General features: G+C 44.2%; 1 protein-coding gene across 1 annotated transcript in view; it reads left to right on the top strand.

Moving 5' to 3' along the window:
• LOC119448721 (Down syndrome cell adhesion molecule homolog) overlaps positions 1–20185 on the top strand; it is a gene marked incomplete at its 5' end in the record, with an annotated part of 259262 nt that overhangs the window by 220881 nt on the left and 18196 nt on the right. Inside the window, 3 exons of the mRNA XM_049666473.1 lie at positions 11357–11653; positions 16182–16361; positions 18669–18958. Of these exons, the coding sequence (XP_049522430.1) occupies positions 11357–11653; positions 16182–16361; positions 18669–18958 (767 nt within the window). The remainder of the gene's footprint in view (positions 1–11356; positions 11654–16181; positions 16362–18668; positions 18959–20185) is intronic.

Raw genomic sequence — 20185 nt, 5'->3', positions numbered from 1 at the left:
AAGGAGAAACTGGATTTCATTTTCGGCTCTCGCAAGTTCACCGAGTATGCTGAGTGGTGAAACAGCCTCGGAAAAAAAATGGCGACAGAACCCATCTCCCGATTTCTGTCGACCGTAACGCGTTAGCAATTAATCACCATAGCGACACAACGTATTTCCATCGTCGAAACGAGTTATGTATTAGGCTTGTGCTGGAGCGAGACTCCTCTTTCGCACTTCCCCAACAACACTCGGCGCCATCTATCGCCGCCACCGCAAAGCCTGCGCATGACCCCCGAAATGCATGGCGCCTGAGAAACGGAACATGCAACAACCGGTCTCCTCTCTCGCGCTTCTATTTGGACACGCGGCGCCATCTAGTAGCACCGCCGCGAACTCCGCGCGTGACCTCCGAAACCAGAAGCGCTGTGCGCCGGTGCCTGCGAGCGCTGATAAGTGTTCCTTAGCTTGCCGCGCAATCAGTGGCACATAGTCAGTAACCCAAGTTGGCGAGAGCTTTATTGAATAATGGCACATACCTAGTACACTTACGGCACAGCTCGCTAAAGCGTTCGCGTAAAAGGCGTTTATTGAAAAGCGGCACATACGCAGTGCATCTTTGCCGCAGCCTGCTAAGGCGTCGGGTTGCTGTCCTTCAAGAACCCTTGCGACTTTGGTGCGGTTCCGCTCAACGTCGGAGAAATTTAAGGGATCTTATCCGTCGTTGTGGAGCGGAACATTCCCAGCTCCACATACGATTTACCATGATTGTTATCAAATACGTTCACTAAAGAGCGGCACACACCTACTGGCACATACGCAGTAGTGCTAATTGGTGTCAAAGAGTTACTTTCAACAGTGGTAGCCGCCCAGTACCGCGTCTGCAGTGGCCCATGTCGGCGGGAAAGAGGTTCTTTGGAGAGTTGCACGTATGTACATACTGCCACATACTGAATGAACCACGTTGGTCCGATGGTTCGTTTCGAACCCTGTTACCTCAGCATCTATGCCCGACGTCCTACCCGTTTCCCCACTTTCACCACCCGGTGACCAAGGAAGGCAGCAAAATGGTTAGATACATGCTTAGATACATACATAGGTTGAAAGATACAAACATAAATAGATACCGGTAACTTCGTGAAGTATTCTAAGAATGCTTACGCCTGAACAACGTATCATAATTATGGAAAATGTATCAAGCGTCAGCAGGCAAGGACAGATCCAAGGCAGACGACACCACAATGCGCTATTCCATCTGTCACCCTTCTGTCCTTGTCCGCTGGCGCTAGATAGGTTTTTCAAGTCAGTCCGCCAACACGACCCACAAATGGCAATGCTATAATAAATGATGATAAAACTTTCTAGGTGACAGAATACGCTAGTACTTTTCCTTGGCACAACAATCATACGTACACCCGTGAGCAAACTTATGCGGACCACAGGGTTACCGAAAAAACTGAACTTCTTCGTAATTAGCAAGCATAAACTGGAATTAATGGGTACACTGAAAAGTTCGCAACGACAAGTTTGGACTGCAGTCCTCAATCTCAAGCTACGTTCGCAGGCAGAGGGAAAAAATCGGCTTTATCGCGCAACCCCTGGTTCGTATACTTTTGCTCATGGGTGTACGCTCGAGGCGCAATTGCGCTGTCACCGTTGTCAAGCTATGCTGCTATCAACGACGCATGCGCAGCCCGCACGTCTAGAAAGGCATGAAGAGAATGAGTTCGGCTCAAAAAATGACGAAGCCCATGTGAAAGCACCTCCAAGCTCAGCTCAATCGCTTCCGCTGGAGTCAGGGCAGCGTTCGGGGGACGTATTCTGCGACGATCACTTCGACGATACTATACGATACGATACTTCGCGTGACGTAATACTCACCCAACCAATCAGCTCAGCCTATTTTGCTCAACCAGCCAATCAGCGCACGCTATCGCCGGAAGTGATCGTCGCAGAATACGTGCCCTAGATTCCACTACTGGCTTGAGTGCTATGCGCAAACACATCAGCGCTCCCGCTGAGCAGCTGTGCGCATAACACACCGTCGTAAACGTGAGGCTAACTTTACGTAATCCTTTCTTTGGACGCTAACTAACACCCCCGTACACAATCGAGGTGCGATGCCTGCAATGGTGTTGGCACGTTTCTAATCACGCCAGTGTTCTGCGACACCTTCAGCGTAAAACTGAATGTTGCTATTGCTTTCGATGCTTTATCTTCGGGCGAAACTGTCATTTTTTTATAATACAAGACAGTCACAAAAAAGCCGTAAAAAATAAACTTTTCGCGTAAACCCCGATGTACGAACAAGGCCAAGAAAGAATATTGGAACGGACTATTAAATCCTGCAGGAAATGAAAGAGATTAACGTGGGATAAAGCCCGCAGGATCCCATGAGACATTCGGCCACGTGCTGAAAGCGTGTAAATCTTTTGCACAAAATGTTTATTTAAGAGGGATTTGCCAGCTGCTATATCTAACATAAAATTAGTACATAATAAAAGAAACGAAGATGGACCATAATCCGTAGCACAGCACGGTATTGAGGAAAAAAAGGCGCACAAGAGTAACATAAACAAGTTCAAGCACATAAAAAAAAAACGCATGCTAAATTTGCGGCATTGTAGAACCACAGCTTAATTTCCAGCTAAACCGTTTCGTTCAAACAGCTGTATTAATAACTATCTCAAAGCTGTAACCAATCCAAACTCTTTCCTACTTTGCCTGCATATGACCAGTAAGATTTCTTCCATTTACTCCGAAATTGAAATTGGGTGTCACATTTCTTTGTCTCAGGACACCAGAAAAACATGTGTATATGTCGCTTGTGTACATAGTGCTTTCGAGGGGGGCAGTAAGTTTACTGCAGTACCATGATAAACGCGCGCACATTAAAGTTCGGACACATAAGACCTTATAACACATGCTGTTCAATTAAATCAAGTACACAATAGTCGTCCCTGTTGATTCGCCTTCCAAGGCCAGAGAGAAAGCCTTCTACATGCTTCTATAACGCCTTAAAATAGCGAGAAAACGAGCATTCAGTAATTATCTGCAGAGACCATAACTATCAAAGAAAAAATGAAACCTAGCTCACGCAGCAACACCTCGCAAACCACCTATTTCTACCAAGTGTGAACTCGGTACTGCATTCAGTTCTGTCAGGAGACTATGAAAGATTGCGTGTAGAAGAGGCACAATGCTCTCGTACACTTTTTGTAAAGACTAAAATTTTACTATAAAATGTCAACATTCATCGCATATTATGAGTGACATTGCTCCTATCTCCATGTAATTTCAATGCCGGGGCTATTTATAATCTTTTCAGGGTATTGGGCGAACAAATAACGCGCTTCGTATAATGCGTTTAAAGGGGAGGAAAACGGATATTCGCTATAGTTACAAGCCATAAGCTGTCATAAGCTGCCAGAACACAAGATTTTACTTATTTTGATTTAGTCTCTATTTAACTCATATACTTCAATTTTTGCTTTAATATCACCAAAAAAGAACCTTTTCCTCCCCTCTTCATTTCATTCAAATCGAAACTCAGTACATCATTTACGTCTCCCAAGGCACTAGAAAAACGCACTTCATATATAGTCACACATAACACCTTTGCTGTAAGGAAATAAGTATCATGTAGCGGATGGGCACCTTGTTTTCTCTATCTGTAATTTTTTTCGAAATCGCGGGTTGGGAAGCCGCCCAAGTGTACCGGCTGTTAGGGACCACTGCTGAACGAAGTTCTTTTCGCCAAGCTAGAAATGACCCTTCGCCTAAACAGGCCGAAAATCAAAACGCTTCCGCTCATAAAAAGAAATTGTGTGGCCTCACAGTTTAACTTAGTTTAGCTCGTCATGTGGTATGCCGTGCAGTTATGAGCCACCCGTCTGCAAAACTGTAAACTGTGTGTTTTTTTCACAGAAAACTTCAATTACTTTTATAATTTTCTGGAACTGTCCGCACCTACACATATACCCTCTGCTGTGGCATCGTGAACTAGTGGACAAAACTTTGCGTGTGTTCGTGCTGCTTGAGTGTACTGAGCTCTTTTCAGCGCTTTCGGGTTTTCATTGTGTTTGCCACACGAAGCGGAGTAGCCGGCATCCCTTACAGGCGCTAACCTCTCCTATATTTCCATGATATGCCAAGTGCGGTGCCAACAGCTGCTTGTGACAACCACCTCGCTGCAGTTTGTTCCCAGTAGGAGGTGCCAGTAACTAGAGCACTGCACGGGCCCGGGCCGGGCCCGGGCTTGAGGCCGCAGGCCCGGGCCGGACTCGGGCTTGAAGCCACGGGCCCGGGCCAGACTCGGGCCCGCTCACTGAAGGGCCTAAGTAGGCCTTCGAGCACACGCGACCGTTATGCATTGCATGGTTCCATGCATTCTGTGCCAAGCTGAAGTGACACGTGCAAGATGACTGTTATCATCAACATCATCATCAGCTTATATTTATGTCCACTGCAGGACGAAGGCCTCTCCCTGCAATCTCCAATTAACCCTGTCTTGCGCTAGATGATTCCAATTTGCGCCTGCGAATTTCTTAACTTCATCACCCCACCTAGTTTTCTGCCGTCTTGGACTGCGCTTCCCTTCTCTTGGTATCCATTCTGTAGCTCTAATGGTCCATCGGTTATCCATCCTACGCATTACATGGCCTGCCCAGCTCCATTTTTTTTCGCTTAATGTCAACTAGAATATCGGTTATCCCCGTTTGTTCTCAGATCCACACCGCTCTCTTGGCTGTATATCTTATCAGATGACTATATCTTATCAAAGAAAATAGTAAAACAGATGAAGTTCTCATTTTTAATAGCGGAGCTGTTTCAGCCGGGCCTAATGTGTCCGCTGAATCCATAAATGTGGGCCGATCCTGGCAGCAGTGCAGAAAGGGTCCAAGCGCAATAGCACATACACCTGTGAACTAGGGAAGGTGAGCCTGGTTAAGTATAGCTAAGAATGGTGGGTACTAATTGCCTATCGATAGGAAATTGATAACCCATCAATAGCTAGTCGGTAATCAATCAATAATCAATAAATTCCCGAAAATGCTGGGGATGACTTTAGCCGAGCCCAAATATGTGACCAATACCTTACGATAGCCAATCGACAGCCAATCAATAGCTAATCGATAATGGATCAATAATCAATAAATTCGGATAACTTGGTAGTGCTTAGCCTATCCCAAATACATGGCCAATATCTTGCAATAGACAATCGATAGCCATTCAATAACTAATCGATAATCAATCAATAATAAATAAATCCCGGAAAATTCTGGGGATGACTTGGTAGTGCTTAGCCTAGCCCAAAAGCGAGGACTAGCTAGGTGCCCATCACCTCCGCTGTCTCTTTAGCATTGCGCCGCCAGTGCAAGCTACGCAAACTTTTTTTCTTATCCGCAAAAACGAACATTGTTTATGCGTAAGGAAAAATAACTTATACAAAGAATCCTTCCTGAAACCATTTCCATGTTACCGCTTTTGCGATCACACTATTACCAGTTTCGATACTATGACATTATTTTAGCGCTAAAGCCAGTTACTTTTGTGCGTCAATGCATAAAACAGCGTTTTCCTCAAAAAGTTAACTGGAACGCCCATGCATTTCGTCGGACACTTTGAAAATCAATATATCGAAACTGGTTCAGTCCTGAAAATTCGTTTCAAGTGGGTGCGCCTTGCAAACTCAGCTGCTATAATTGGTAGATTGAAAGATGTGCCGTAAAATAATTAATTAAAACGTTACTTAGCGTAATTATGTTAAATATTCAATTAAGCGTTCTGACCATCCATTAGACCATCTGTGTCAGAATTAGCTTGGAACTACATAAAACAATTAGCCTCCTTAGAGCGTCGTCGCATTAATGCGAACACAAGAAATCCTGAGATATGGTCAATTCCATACTTCAGAACACTTTATAAGCATCAGTCGTTAACACATTCCCTACCATTCACTTTGAACAGATACAAAAATGGCGGTAATTTCAGTAAGGAAGAACCCAGCTGACACTTTGGTCGCTTGTAGTGTATCTGATGTGATTATTATTCTGCCTTTGTGCATGGTTCTGAGTATATAATGTAAATCAGATTTCTTTTTCTTAGCAAATTTTGATCTTGTAAAATTCAGTCTCATGCTAGGTTGTAAAGGTGGTGTTGCGTTGTTTTGTATAGCTAGTATTGTTATTGTAGTGTTGTTTAAAATGCATTCTGTTAGAACGCTTTCCAATTCTGTTAACTCACCGTGACGCAAATATTCTTTGTGGTTCCGTTTATACCTATTTCGTCTATGAGGAATTCCAGTGATAGCTGGAAATATATGTGAATTATTGTGCATGTGTGCACCCTGTTTGCTGTACTATTGCCTTGCCTGGTCTTTTGAGTCACGTCAAGCTACATCATCATAATCATCATCATCGTCATCATCAGCCTATTCATGTCCAGTGCAGGACGAATGCCTCTCCCTGTGATATCTCCACTTACCCCTGTCTTGCGCTAGCTGATTCCAACTTGCACCTGCAAATTTCCCAACTTCATCGTCCCATCTGGTTTTCTGCCGACCTCGACTGCACTTTCCTTCTCTAGGTATTCATTCTGTAACCCTAATGGTTCACCGGTTATCCATCCTACGCATTACATGGCCTGCCCAGCTACATATGCACATATGTCAAGCTACATATGTAGCTTTTAGTCCAAAATTACCGTTCAGCATGTAAAGTGGACAATAAATTGATGGGATTTGATTGATTTCGTCGGACACTGAAAATTATTATCTCGAAACTGGTTTAGTCCTGAGAATTCGTTCCAAGTGGATACGCCTTGCGAACTCGGCGGCTATAATTCGTAGATTGAAAAATGTGCCATAAAATAATTAATTAAAACTTTAATTAGCGTAATAATGGTAATTCTTCAATTAGGCGTTTTGATTCCTCGTGGAAGTAATGGCCGCCTCATCGAGCAGTTTAGATCAAGGATTATAATTGCGCTATCTGCCACAGGCAATCTTTAAAAATTTGGTTCAGCTAAAATGAAACGCCCCGTATATTTGCATGCTAAATGACATCATAGAACCATATCGTACAAATCAAGGTAAGTGCATGCGTACCACCAGAAAAATAGTAGCACAGGCAATGGGCTGGATTACTGATGTTCCCGTAGGAGAAACAAAGATTTCGGTCTTTTATTGCTTATATACTGCAGCTCATTAAACCTCTAGAAGGTGAGGCTGACAGATACGGTACAATCTGTAAGTAAAAAAAAAAGAATTTTTTTTTCTTACAGGCCGGGCCTCGTCATGCACACGCGGGCCCTAGCTAAGCTTAGTAATGAACGCCCGGGCCCGGCACGGGCCCGGGCTCAGTAACACGGGCCAGGGTCGGGCCCGGGCTTGGAACCACGGGCCCGGGCCGGGCCCGGGCTGGTCTCGATCATGTACGCGCGGGCCCGGGCTGGGCTCGAGCCTCGTAAAGCGGGCCCGGGCCGGGCTCGGGCCGAAAAATCAGGCCCGTGAAGTGCTCTACCAGTAACATCGAGAATCTGCGCCAAAGCGGCCACTCATGCAATTACCTCATAATTTTATATCCTGTAAGGGTTTTAAGGTTTCTAGCATAAGGAATTCCGATACTTCAATGCAGTTACTGTCTTATCGCCTTAGCGCAATGACTGAAAACAGTTGTGTTACGAGCTCCCCACTACTCAATGCATTTAGACGCCCTTGGATATCTTGAGAATCCAACGTGACCGCTAACTTTTTTAGATATCAGTCATTGAACTGTCATCATTATTGGCGTCGCTTCATTCATAACTTCCCTGTCGTCATTGATGCCACACTATTGCCGTTCTCATCTTTGTCATACCTTAATAAATAATACAATAATAATAAGTTTCTTGTTATTGTTGTTGTTCTTTTTTGCGTTCCGTACATGACATAATACGTGACGACCGAACAAACGAATGAACAATATCGACCCGTTTCCTAACATATACTGGTCGCACGCTGTGAAATGTGTGAGATAACGTATGAACAGTAGGGCGACACATAGCACTGATTCAAATCTTGGTAAGGGCTGCCAAAGCTTAATGCCTCAGATACGCCGACGGCGGAACGTGTTGGGATTATGCGCGAGGTAAAACGGTCTAATAAATGTTATTAAGTGGCAAAACAACATGGGAGTATATTTTGTATTTGAAATAATTAATCTGCATACCGTGCAAAAGGACAAAATCAAGGAATAAGAAAAAGAGCACTACAATATTGCACTACATTATTAAAGCATAACCAGGTGTGCTTTCAGACGTCTAGACATAGTAGAATTCACGTTGTTCGCACATACTTTTGCGACATCGTCCCGGCAGAGGCTGTCTATTCGCGTACGTAGGCGCTTAAAGCAATAGAAGAACCGCAAATATTCTCAGACGCGGGAATGCAATCAGCTTAGCACGTCAGCGTTACGCCGTAGCGAGAACAATGCACACAAAGAGAGCACAGAATGCAACGTCTTGCATCAGCTCAGGCCTATTTACCACTTCTTGAGCCCCCGACATGCTCATAGTGCATAACCAAAATAACGATGACATTGCACTTTGTTTCTTAAAGGAAAGTGCCATTACTGTATAATCGTCATGAAAAAAGTCACACCGAGTGAAGGACTATAGCTTTATTTAAACTTAGACAGGTTATCTTTAGAAAAAAGCTTTTAAGGGCTAGGAAAGAATAAATAAATGATGCAAATGTTTCGACATGCTTGAACGATTGGTCGTTCAGTGAAGGCACTGTCGAAACACTGCGGTCGACGGCGCTTTTCAGCGAAATGGGGCAGGTGACTTCATCCTGCTGAGTCGCGAAAAAAAAGCTAGAAAGGAAAGTGAGCGAAATGTAATCGAGCGGCACAGACACATCTGTCGTCACACGTTCTCGCGTTAAATGCCGTTAAGTTTAACACAAGCAGCTTTGAAATGCTCACAGCGTGCAAACAGAGATGTCTCAACTGCTCGGAATTGCGACACGCGCAAATGTGCTACGTTTATTAAGAGCCAGGCTCAAAGGTGCTCCTATAATAGAAGTGCTGGAACTGCCGTGAGTTCATTCCTCGGAATGCAGTAGGTGGAGGTGACGTACCGACGACGATAATTTGGAGCACACTTAAATAAATGTCGCTTGCTCTCTTTTTTCGGTAAAAGGCAGGGGAAGGACCTTTAGTACCCTTTTTCCTTGATCGTTTTTTCTTGGTGTTTTTATACAAGGAGCCGTCGAGATTATTATTTTGAAACTCGGCTCCACATTTTTGATTGCGTTAGGGTTCTGGACGTTTTACATAATGATATGCATCCGTTAAGCTCATTTATTTATTCTAGACACTGGTTTGAGCCCATGTTTACAATTGATAGCCTTTAATTATACTTCTGCACGTTGATTTCACTGGAATAAAAGGCGGCTGTTTTCGTGAATAAAAAAAAAGTTTTCACACCTCGAGGAAACAGTGTTGCAATGTAGCTGCATGCGCAAATTGCTAAAGTAGCGTTCCTCCTGTGCAAACGTTTTTTTTTTCTTCTTTAGATTGCAGCTGCGTCGGTCATTTCATGCGCAACCAGGGGCCATAGAAGATCTATAGGCCGGACGCTGATATGACGCGGCTGTGGTGCCTGAGCACCCTGTCACGGTATCTTCTTGCATTGCCGCTGTCGAACCCAAATTATCTGAGTGCGACGTGATCAGTGGCACGGCGGTTACTGTACAAGCGAAACTGCGGAGCAGTAAAACAAAGCAAGGCATAACATTTAACGAGCTGTCACGCGCCAGGGCACCAAAACTATCGTGCGCCTGCAGTAACCACATCATTCACAATCTATGCCCCCAAAATGAGCCATTTGTGCGCTTGTATGATAACAAAAAGGCATAAGAAGAAGCAACTGACCGCACTACTATCCGTAAAGACTCTTAAAAAATTACTAGAGAGAACTCTGTCGCCAGTGTCTTTAGGAACAGCAAGCATGGCCATTCAGCCAGTATGGGAATGATGGACAGCGCATGGATCTGCCTAGAGCTTCATCTTTTTGGCTTTCAGAGGGTCTTTCTTGCTATTTTGCATATTGATAATTTCAGACAAGATATTGCGTTATAAGTTTTAAATGCATTTTTAAAGTACTTAACGTATTTCCCGTTGTCGTTGCATGCGATGCAATAGACGCATCGGCGGATACATACACATCCGCAAACTATGAAGTGATCACCAGCTTAGTAGCTAGATGCGATGAACGCTTTTTCTTTCGATGCTGGGAGGTGGCGGGCCCAAACACCTTGTGGTGTATATTATGAACCGACTGCCGGTGTAACCGTACCTATGTGTGGAGCACATAACTAGTCGTACGGCGAACTAGCCCTGGACCTCCTCGGTATAGTTCGACACGGTATCACTTTAATTCCAGCTGCAAAGTCCAATCTCGGCAGAACTTGCGTGGCATTCGGGTAGGAAAGACTTGAGATGGGATCAGGTGTTAAGGGTTTAGTGCCGCGCAAATTACAATGTCGTTGTCGAGAAACGTTACGTCGAGCTGCGTCGAGCGCAAGAACAAAATAATTTGGCTCACTGGTTCCCCCCAAGCCCCGCCAGTGACACACCGGCGAATTTTGTACTACGCGAACAGATCAAACGCAACGTGTGCCGGTTCAGCAAATGAAGAGGCTACTTCACGTACATTCCGGGATATATATATATATATATATATATATATATATATATATATATATATATATGTGTGTGTGTGTGTGTGTGTGTGTGTGTGTGTGTGTGTGTGTGTGTGTGTGTGTGTGCGTGCGTCTGCACGTACGTATGTTTGTTCGTATATAACTCATCGCTGCTTAAAATAACGATAACTTAAGAGTACGGTTATCTGTTGCCTTTGAATAAGACACAGCTTCGCTTTGGTTTAAAATAGCGCACTTGCACGGCATTCACGTGAATAAACACGTGCTCGTGAGGGCACTATGCTTGTTCAGGGGCCAGTTATGTTAACCATCAATGGGGCAGTTATGTTAACTGGAAACATAAGGGCCCAATGATGATCACAGTACGATGCACATGGTGTACTGCCGGCAAGAGGAGGCCAGTATACTTCATTAGCACCCTGTGGGTTATTCGCGCAGTTGCGTACGCCACTGCTAATTTGTGTGCATTTTAATTTATTTATAGCACACCCATCGGCAAAGCATCTCATAGAAACATGCTCTCCATCTCTCTCTCTGTTTCTTTATTATCTTTTCACATTCCCCTCCCTCGTTCCCCAGTGTAGGGTAGCAAACAAATTTTTTTCATTCTCCCAGCCTTTCTTCTTTGTTTCGTCTCTTTTGATGGTTGCACTTCCTCACTTCCCGCAGCTCCCTTGGCACCGGAGAAAAACGAGCTGCTCTCCAGCAACTCCAGCGCGGTGCAGCTGAACCTGCGCTCTTGGAAGGACGGCGGCTGCCCGATCCGCTTCTTCACGCTGCAGTACAAGCTGCGCGGAGAGCGGGAGTGGACTCCTGTGCCGGAGACCATCGATGCGGTTGCCTCCGATACCTACGCACTCGGAGGCTTCCATCCGGGATCGTGGTACCACCTACTCATGTCCGCCTCCAATGACGCCGGCTCAACCGAGGCGCAGTTCGTCTTCGCCACGCTCACTGCCGGAGGAGGTGAGGTCGGGAATTGGAAATGGCCTGCTCCTTATTTTCATATTGCAGGACCTCGTTTTTTTTTCTCTCTATTAGCAGCTTTCCTGAAGTCCGGCTCATAGTCAGAAGTTCTGGTAGCTTGAGATATGCGGGAGAACTGAGCTAAAGGAGAGTAATAATGAATCGTTTTCCAAACCGGATCAGAACACACACACAAAAAAAGAGTGATACTTCTCTTTGAAATTATTACGCCTTACTGCGTTCCACAAACAGTTGGTACATTGTTAGTATATTTTTCAAGAAACCCGAGTGAATATAATAAGGAAACTTAATTGATTAAAAGATACAAAATTGACAAAGCAATCAAAGTGTTTCCTTACCAGCAGCGGTAGCTTAGTGGCTGACCGGGTGGAATACCGGCTGTGGCCAGTATTCCACGGAGGTCCCGTGTACATTCCTTCTACCCAGCTGGAGTGGTTTTGCGTGCTACGTCGCGCCAATATGTCGTGTCCGTGTGTAGTTTGAACGCCATTCGAGTAGTCGTTGCTGTTGTTGCCCATCCAACCCGTGACTCATACCCACTATGGGTGATTGACTGAGAAATGGGTGAATTATTCCAACTTATAAAGGCAAATGAATTTTCAGCACTGCTACAAAGTGCTGCAGGAAGGGTAAATGACAGGTTAAAATTAAATTAATAATAGTAGAAACAATCAATAATGACAAATTACTGGGGTCTCTTATGCTCCAACTAAGACGACTTGAAGGCGAAAGCCCAAGCACCGCTAACTGAATGACACGACGACCGCTTTTTGTTAAGTCATCTTCATTGCGAACCTATGTTATGCATTCATTTTTCCAAGTCATCCTCTATTCACCAAACTCGGACCGTGACTCAGCACTTTTTTTACTAGTCATCATCACTGTGAAACCGAAATTTGCAGTCGTTTTATCAAATAATCGTTTTTTGCAAGTCACCCTTCCTATGATTCACCTAACTCAAACCATGACTCAGCACTTTTTTGCTGAGTAACTTTCACTTGGACGCTCAAATCTCCCTTATATTTATTTGCAAGTCACTCCCCTGCTCCATACACACTTGATTCACCCTATAACTGCTCGTTTCACCTTCATTCACTCTATCCCCCATCTCAGTTTTACTTCCATCACACTTGGTTTGCTCTATTACTTAAAATTTCCTATTTTCATCACTTTTGATTCACCCTATCGCGACTTGATTCACCTTCATGCACTCTTAATTAACTCTCATTTTCTCTTCATTATCTTAGCTTACTCTATCTCATCATTATCTCTAGTTCGACTCCTATCATCCCATCACCCAACTAAACCTCCTAATTTCACCATCAATTCGCTATTCACCTCATTCACCCCTCTGTATACCGATTTTTATTTATTTATTTATTTATTTATTTATTTATTTATTTATTTATTTATTTATTTATTTATTTATTTATTTATTTATTTATTTATTTATTTATTTATTTATTATACCCTCAAGGTACAGTTGTACATTGCAGAGGGGAGGGGCAAGGTAAATACAGAGGCAAATCACACAATCGTTGATATGAGTGTCAGTACCGTCATTACCCGTTACTATCTCCAATTCTTGGTTCTTGGCCACTTTTTGGGTTTTAACGCGACAGCGTTAAGGGCCCCATGCCGCAGAAAATGAGGCGTCTGCGTAAGCATCGGCGTCTGGCGGAAATAATCATGCCGATCCACATCATCCCGAACCATCACGATCGGGTGGACCCTCCGCGAGGCGCAAGGCGTTAGTGAACAAAAAATTGAATTTATCAATGTAAAATCTGCCAAAAAAGTGTAGAGTACGACCTAACCGCCGCCTACAGACGTGATAGCGTCGGATTGTACTTTGAATATACGAGAAAAAAGCCTGACAAGCAGCCAGGGATCATTGAATGCTATCGCGTTCCACTCTTAAAGGCCAAGCTTAAGCGTCCTTCAATTCTGATGGTGTTTTGCTGTACTTTGATTCTAGGCAACATTGAGGGGAATGTTGAAAACCGAGCCTTTCTAAATTTTGATCGGGCCCCATGTCGCAGGAAATACGGTGCCGGTGTCGGCGTCAACAGAGTCTAATAACGCTATCGCGTTCCACTCTTAAAGGCGAAGCTTAAGCGTACTATACGTTTTTTCGACCCTATTTCCGCTTTGTCATGCTAATTATCATAAATAATTTAATGACTATCATTTGTCAATATTTATGTGTCTCATGTAATTGCCTACCGATTGATATAGATTGTTATGGGGTTTGTAATCACATTTTTGAGTTAGATTTTTTGTACATACTTCTTACCATTTTTTTATCCGAATTGGGGCTCCCCTTTTTTAAAATCACCTCAAAACGAGACATATAAGGCTTTCGCCTTAATAATCCTAATCGCTCAAAGCAAGAAACGCTACAAATTTAACAGGGTGTTCAGACGGGCTCCGTAAGAAATTCCTAGAGTGCAAAGCAAGTATCGCTCTTGCCGAATCCCAGAGTTGAGGCCCCAAAGGGGAGTGTGCAAGCACCACGGTAAACCTTCCTGTCGGTGTCAGTTATCTGCCGCTTTTCTATTAAAATTACTGGCAGCTCAACTTTCAAGGGGCCCGCACAGGAGCGCATGTTACACGAATGTTTGCTCGCTGCCTCAAATCTGCCTGCAGGTAATCCTAGGTGTAGCGTCTTTCTCTATTCGCACAGTTTTGACGAGGCAGCGAGTTTCCCTACCCAAGTGGAAAAACTGAGAATGTCTTCTAAAGATCAATAAGCGTGATGTAAAAGAAACCATTATTACAGGATATATTTTATGTCGACATCAAGAAAAGTCGGTTCAGCAGAGCCCCATGACGTGTTTTGTAATATATCACCTAGGGCGGCTGCGTTTGGAAGCACGGCTTCCGGGACATGGAAGAATATAGAATGTCGATAAGACCCACCTGCACGATGTTTTCTGAGCAAGAAAGTATGGAGAAAAAGTACAGCATTCGGGTACGTGAAAGTTACTTCTGCCGTGGAGCTGTCAATGTAGTACACACTAAACTTTGCTTAAGAAGAGGAGAAAGTCACCTTAGTGCTTTCCTGCATACGTTCTTTTTTTTTCGTTTCATATTTTATTTATGAAACCACAGCGATCACAACTGCATCGGACGTGCTTCCAAAAAGAATGATCGCTTGCTATTTTTCATCAATATTGATGCCGAGATACGAAGCAACAACAAAAGAAGTGATTGAGGATAGCGATAAATAACGCGACAAAAAAAGACAGGAAAAATATTTTCACCAAGACTCTTATTAAGAAGGACGATAATATATATTAGTGGTGTAGCACTAGACGCGTGCCTGCGTGCCTACGTGCGTGCGTGCGTGCTTGGGGCCAGGTACAAGGGGTAACCGGAAATGAACGATAATTTTTTTTTTACTGAAGTGAAGGGTAGCTAATACCAACCCATGCCTCGAGGCAAGCGTACTACAATATGGTCCATATCAGTTGCCCAAGCACCATCCTTGTGGAAAGGTTTTTCAGCTGAAAGCATTGCTCTCTATTGAGCCTTTGTCGCCGTCTGGGTTTGTTTTGCGACGGAGGACGTCAAAAAGCTAAGTGCGGGTGTAAAGTTATGTTCCAACTAGGTAAACTGTTTGATATGAATGAGCTCGGTCACTTTAAATTGGTACATTAAGGTCAGCCAGTCAACCAGAATTTTCAAGTTGGAATGGCCAAGCGGTTGCGTGATGCAGTTCGTAGAAAACGCTCCGATGAGTGGAACTCGGGCGAGTGGTTTGTGCACCACGGAAGAGCTGTCCCCTCTCAATACTCCCAATATATTGCCACTTGTGACTTGTTATCTCCAAAACTGAAACGAAAGCTTTAAGCAAATCGTTTTTAAGATGCAGAGGAGATATAGATAACAATGGAAGCGTTCAAGGTCATTAGAATGCAAGAGTTGCTCAACAGTGTTTAGCAATGAAATGCGTCGAGAGAATAGTTTAGTCTGGCTGGAAAACCTAGTTCCAGCATGGTGTACTTATTTTTAATAACAATGTAATTCTTAGCGCGTCCCCCCCCCCCCCTTTTTTTTTTCTTGCGTAACGATTATCTGTGTGTCTAGCTTCTTTCGTGGGCCGATTCCGGAGATGGTGCAGTGAAATAAATATGGGCGGATCAGGGAGGTAGTTCAGTCTACAAATGTAGGCAGTTCCCGTCGTCTAGTAATCGGCGCCGATCCTGAAGGTAGTGCAGCTTAAAACCGTGAGCCGGTCCAGTGTGTATGTGCAGTCTAAAAATCTGGGCTGATTCCTATAATAGCACAGTAAAAAAAATGTGAACAGTCCAACGCTCTCTTCACGTGAGTAGTGATGCTTTAGATTGCCATGCGCACTGACTCCACCCCATTTTCACCCCTCAGGAAGGGTGAAACAACAGTGATCGTGGTGATGGCAGTGACCCCACGCTCAGGAAAACCTTGTCTTCGATAGACTTCGACTGGAGGTTGAATCACCTTCTGATTTTTCGTCTCTCTGCAGCCACTATACCCCCGATGACTCTGCACCCCGAAGAGAGCACGGCGTTTCCTCGGAGCGTGACCCTCGTGGTGCCCATCATTTGTGCCTTCGTCGTAGTGCTGGTCATCGGTGCCGTGGTCTACATGATGTGCAACCGCCGAACCAGAACCCACGATTACAGTGCCACGGCTCAAGTTTCTGGTAAGCGTATGAATGAGTTACAAACACACGTGTATTGTGAACCACGGCATTAAATGTGTATAATCAAACCACTGCCTATAAGAAGTCTGCGATAACTCAGGTGCCCATTAGCTGACATCCGTGGCTCGTGCGCTCATGCATCACCACTAAACACTCCAAGCCGCGTTTGGGGCTTACATTTGACCTTGCAAATTGCTTACTTTTCTGTACTAGGAATTCTAAAAACCGAATTGCCGTTATTTCAGTCTGTTTAGTTCCTATGCGAAATGCAATCAACGGCCTGTTTAGGTAGTAAGCGCGGGGATTGTGTGAATTTATGAGATCAGATTTAAGGCAGATAGTCACCATCTGATTGTTGCTTTTCTCCTCTTTTTGCTCCTTTTTCTATGTTTCTCTCCATCTCTATTTTTTTTCTCAGTGTATCATGTCGGCTTCACGACGGTGTACGCATACATTAATTCCCATTGTTTCACCTCTACACTCACGTATGGTTATGCGTGTTTCAATGCGTATCCTGCATATTCTTTCTTTCCTTGACACAAATTTGGCAGCAATCTTTTGGGTTCTCTTCTTTTTTCGTTCAGCAGTGCAACATAAATAATAATTTAGATTCGCTTCGTGCCATCTGAAAACACGTCGCTATAACAGGGGTACATTATTCTCTGTGCCATGTAATACCCAGAACAGAGACTTTCTAAGTATAATATGTGGAGAAAATACAATACGTAACACTTCTTAGTTGCTTTTAGAGGATTTCTTACCTGGTGTAGGCTAGCGCTACGACAGGGCAAAAGGGTTGGAGGGGGGGATAGCTTTCGCTCATTTGTCACACATTGGTTTTGGCATGAATGCGTAAACAATGACAATTAGAACAGTAAGTAATAATAACAATAATAATGATACACTTTATTAACGTGCCCAGGAACAACCTGGTGGTCTTGGCACTTGCGCACGTGAGACATGGTAAAACACACACACACATGTATACACAAAGAAACAGGAATAGAAAGTTCACATTTTATGCAATTGTGATTTACAATATATAACACATATTATACTACAACACAGCAAAACACAACATAACATATCACAACATTGCATCACATACCATGTTGTAACATAACAAAACACAACATGCAAATACAAAAATTAGCATTGAGATTTCTGGAAGGCTGGACACCAAGCGCACAGTAACGGTGTCATCGAATAAATCGGGCAAATACATACCAACAAACAACAAAAAGAGTACACATGTCATACAGCAACGGTCCACTACCTAACATGCAGAAAGAACATTGACATTTCTGAAAATAACTAATGAAATGGATTCGAGTGCAGATTTGAATGTGTACAAATGTCCATGGAGCATGTCAATTTCGTATGAGTGTTTGTTGCAAGCCAACAAAATCCTGACCAAGGTATCCTTTGAGACGCCAGGAGTAGAGACATAAAAAGACACCCTAGTTATTTCCCACGAATTCTAATAGTAAAGTTACGCAATATTTTTGTACAATCTATGGGACTATTTACAAGCTTGAATAAGAAAGTTAGGTAAGCTTTCGTGCGTCTGCAGTCCACGTCTTGTAGACAGAGCGAAGACAGAGCGAGCAACATTTATCTCAGTGGGTAATAGAAACATCGTCGAAGTCGCTGCAAAAGAAAGAAGCCGTGAGTGATCGTTGTACCACTGAAGGTGCCGATCGGCAAGGAACTATTTAGATTCACCAGAGACGACGTCATGAAGCCGGGCTTATCAAGAATCGAATGTCCAAGTACGGCGTCACGAGAGCTGTTTGGAGACAAGGCTTGTAGAGAAGTGATAACTACCTCAGTAGATATGCCGTAAGTGTCCCTCGACGGAAAGATAAGGCGTGCAGGTTCAATCTGGCAACATGACTCTCGTGTCGATTCTACGTTCGTTACGGTGGAGACTAGGCTCTACGTACATGAATCAAGGGGACGTGGAGGCTCTACCGGTGTCAAGCACAGCCTTTTATTTTTTAGTGCTGATGACGTCAGTATAATCCACCACCTTAGGTTAGAATATGCTAAGTTTGAAGAATTTTCTAACCTTGCCTCTACGGACACTGATGTCCCGTGTGTGTTTGATGTCGTGTGTTAAAGGACACCGTATTTTTTACCGCGAAATTTTCCTTCAGTGATAGCTTGTTCTTTCTTTCCTAGTTGAGACCAACTTTTGCTTCCACTGATTGCAGATGAGGAAGCTACAACACTTTAGTTTGGCCAACCTCTCTGCTTTTTTCCTTTACAAAACCCCTTCTCTCGATATCTACTCCTGCATTGCAGAGCGTGCGTGTGGCGGTGACATGAAGGGTGACTCCATCTCGATGACGTCCGTTGGCAAGAAAGTGTACGAGGCACCCCGCGGTGATCCCCTCTACTTTCCCTCGCCCTACGCCACCACGCACATTTCGGTGTACTCCGGTGACGCGGACTCACCATCAGGTGGTGCGCATCGGGGCCACCCGAACGTGGCCATGGGTGGCGGGGGTGGTGGCGGAGGCGTTGCTGGCGACTGCGGTCCACTCACCGGTCGACCGGAACACACCTATGACGTGCCATTCCCGCCAAAACAGGTATGTTTCTCTCGTGGCCTCCTTTGAAACTGCTCTTTTTAATTGCAATAAGAAAGCAGAATGGCTTTATCACCTACTGAAAAGGTACAATGCGTAGATGAAATTTACGGAAGAGAAAAAGAAAGGAAAATAAAGGAAGTCTAGCCGCCGTGCAATTCATGTCTGTGTGCTTCTACAAAAGCTTGAAGTAAGTGTTTCAGAGACAGACTTTAGGTAGTGCAGTATTCTCTATTTTTGATCTTCTTTACATCTCTTTTTTATTATCTTTTATTCCCCTTGCCCCCTTTCCCCAGCACAGGGTAGCCAGCCGGTCTGAGAACTTGCTAACCTGCCTGTCTTTCCGTGTATTTCTCCTTCCTTCTTTCCTTGAAATAAGCGAATGCGCGAGTGAGTTTCAGAGAGAGAGAGAGAGACAGTGGTTTTGTTCTAACGAGATAAACAATGTTCAGGTCGATAGAAATAAGGACATTTAAGCAACACCTTTGCATTCGCACGGACAGCAGTTATATTTGAACGCGTTTTTGAACCCTACTGTGGGCCGTTACAGGGCAGCTTCCAAGTGCTCTCAGAAGTGTAAGAGACCGAAGAACCAATTAAAGCATCCACAAAGATACGGTTCATGGTAACGAAAATTCGTGCAGTAAAGAAAAATGCATTGTGCTATTTTTTTTGGTAGAAGTAATCTGGAAGCCATCCTACGGACCCCTCTCGAACTAAATCGAGCCCTGTTTCATTATGTTGGCATAGTCGGTGAGTGTCTGGCAGTGTTGGAGCAAGAAGTCTACTATGGCCGTATTTTACCACTGATGCGCACCTCATCACCGACGACTCGTGTGTCTCTGCAGTACATTGCTAAGCTCTAGACGGAAAATCGTCTAGGCTAATGGTTAGGTGCCAGAATTTCATTAGTAGAGTAGACGTGTCCGTGGCTTGAGCTTTTTCTTTGTTTTCAGCCTAGCAGAGGTAATCCCTCTCTCCCTCTAGGCGCTGAAATGAGCTCCCCAGCGCTCCTTCATTGACCACGAATGAGGCCGCTACGTACCGGAGCACTGGCAGTACACGAAGTTTAATTGATTTGGCCGGAGTTCATTATTGTGGTCTCTTTTCTTGATGCACTCAGACCGAATGCACCGCACTGGGCAGTTATTGTTCTGGAGAGGTGTTGTCTAACCGTTCGTACACGTTGAGTACGTTCTCGCAGTCGTATTCTACAGACGATCAACGCAT

Source organism: Dermacentor silvarum, chromosome 4 (assembly GCF_013339745.2).
Source record: "Dermacentor silvarum isolate Dsil-2018 chromosome 4, BIME_Dsil_1.4, whole genome shotgun sequence".
Lineage (NCBI taxonomy): Eukaryota > Metazoa > Arthropoda > Arachnida > Ixodida > Ixodidae > Dermacentor > Dermacentor silvarum.
Note: the sequence above shows the minus strand (reverse complement) of the source record. Positions and strands in the feature narration are given on the sequence as shown.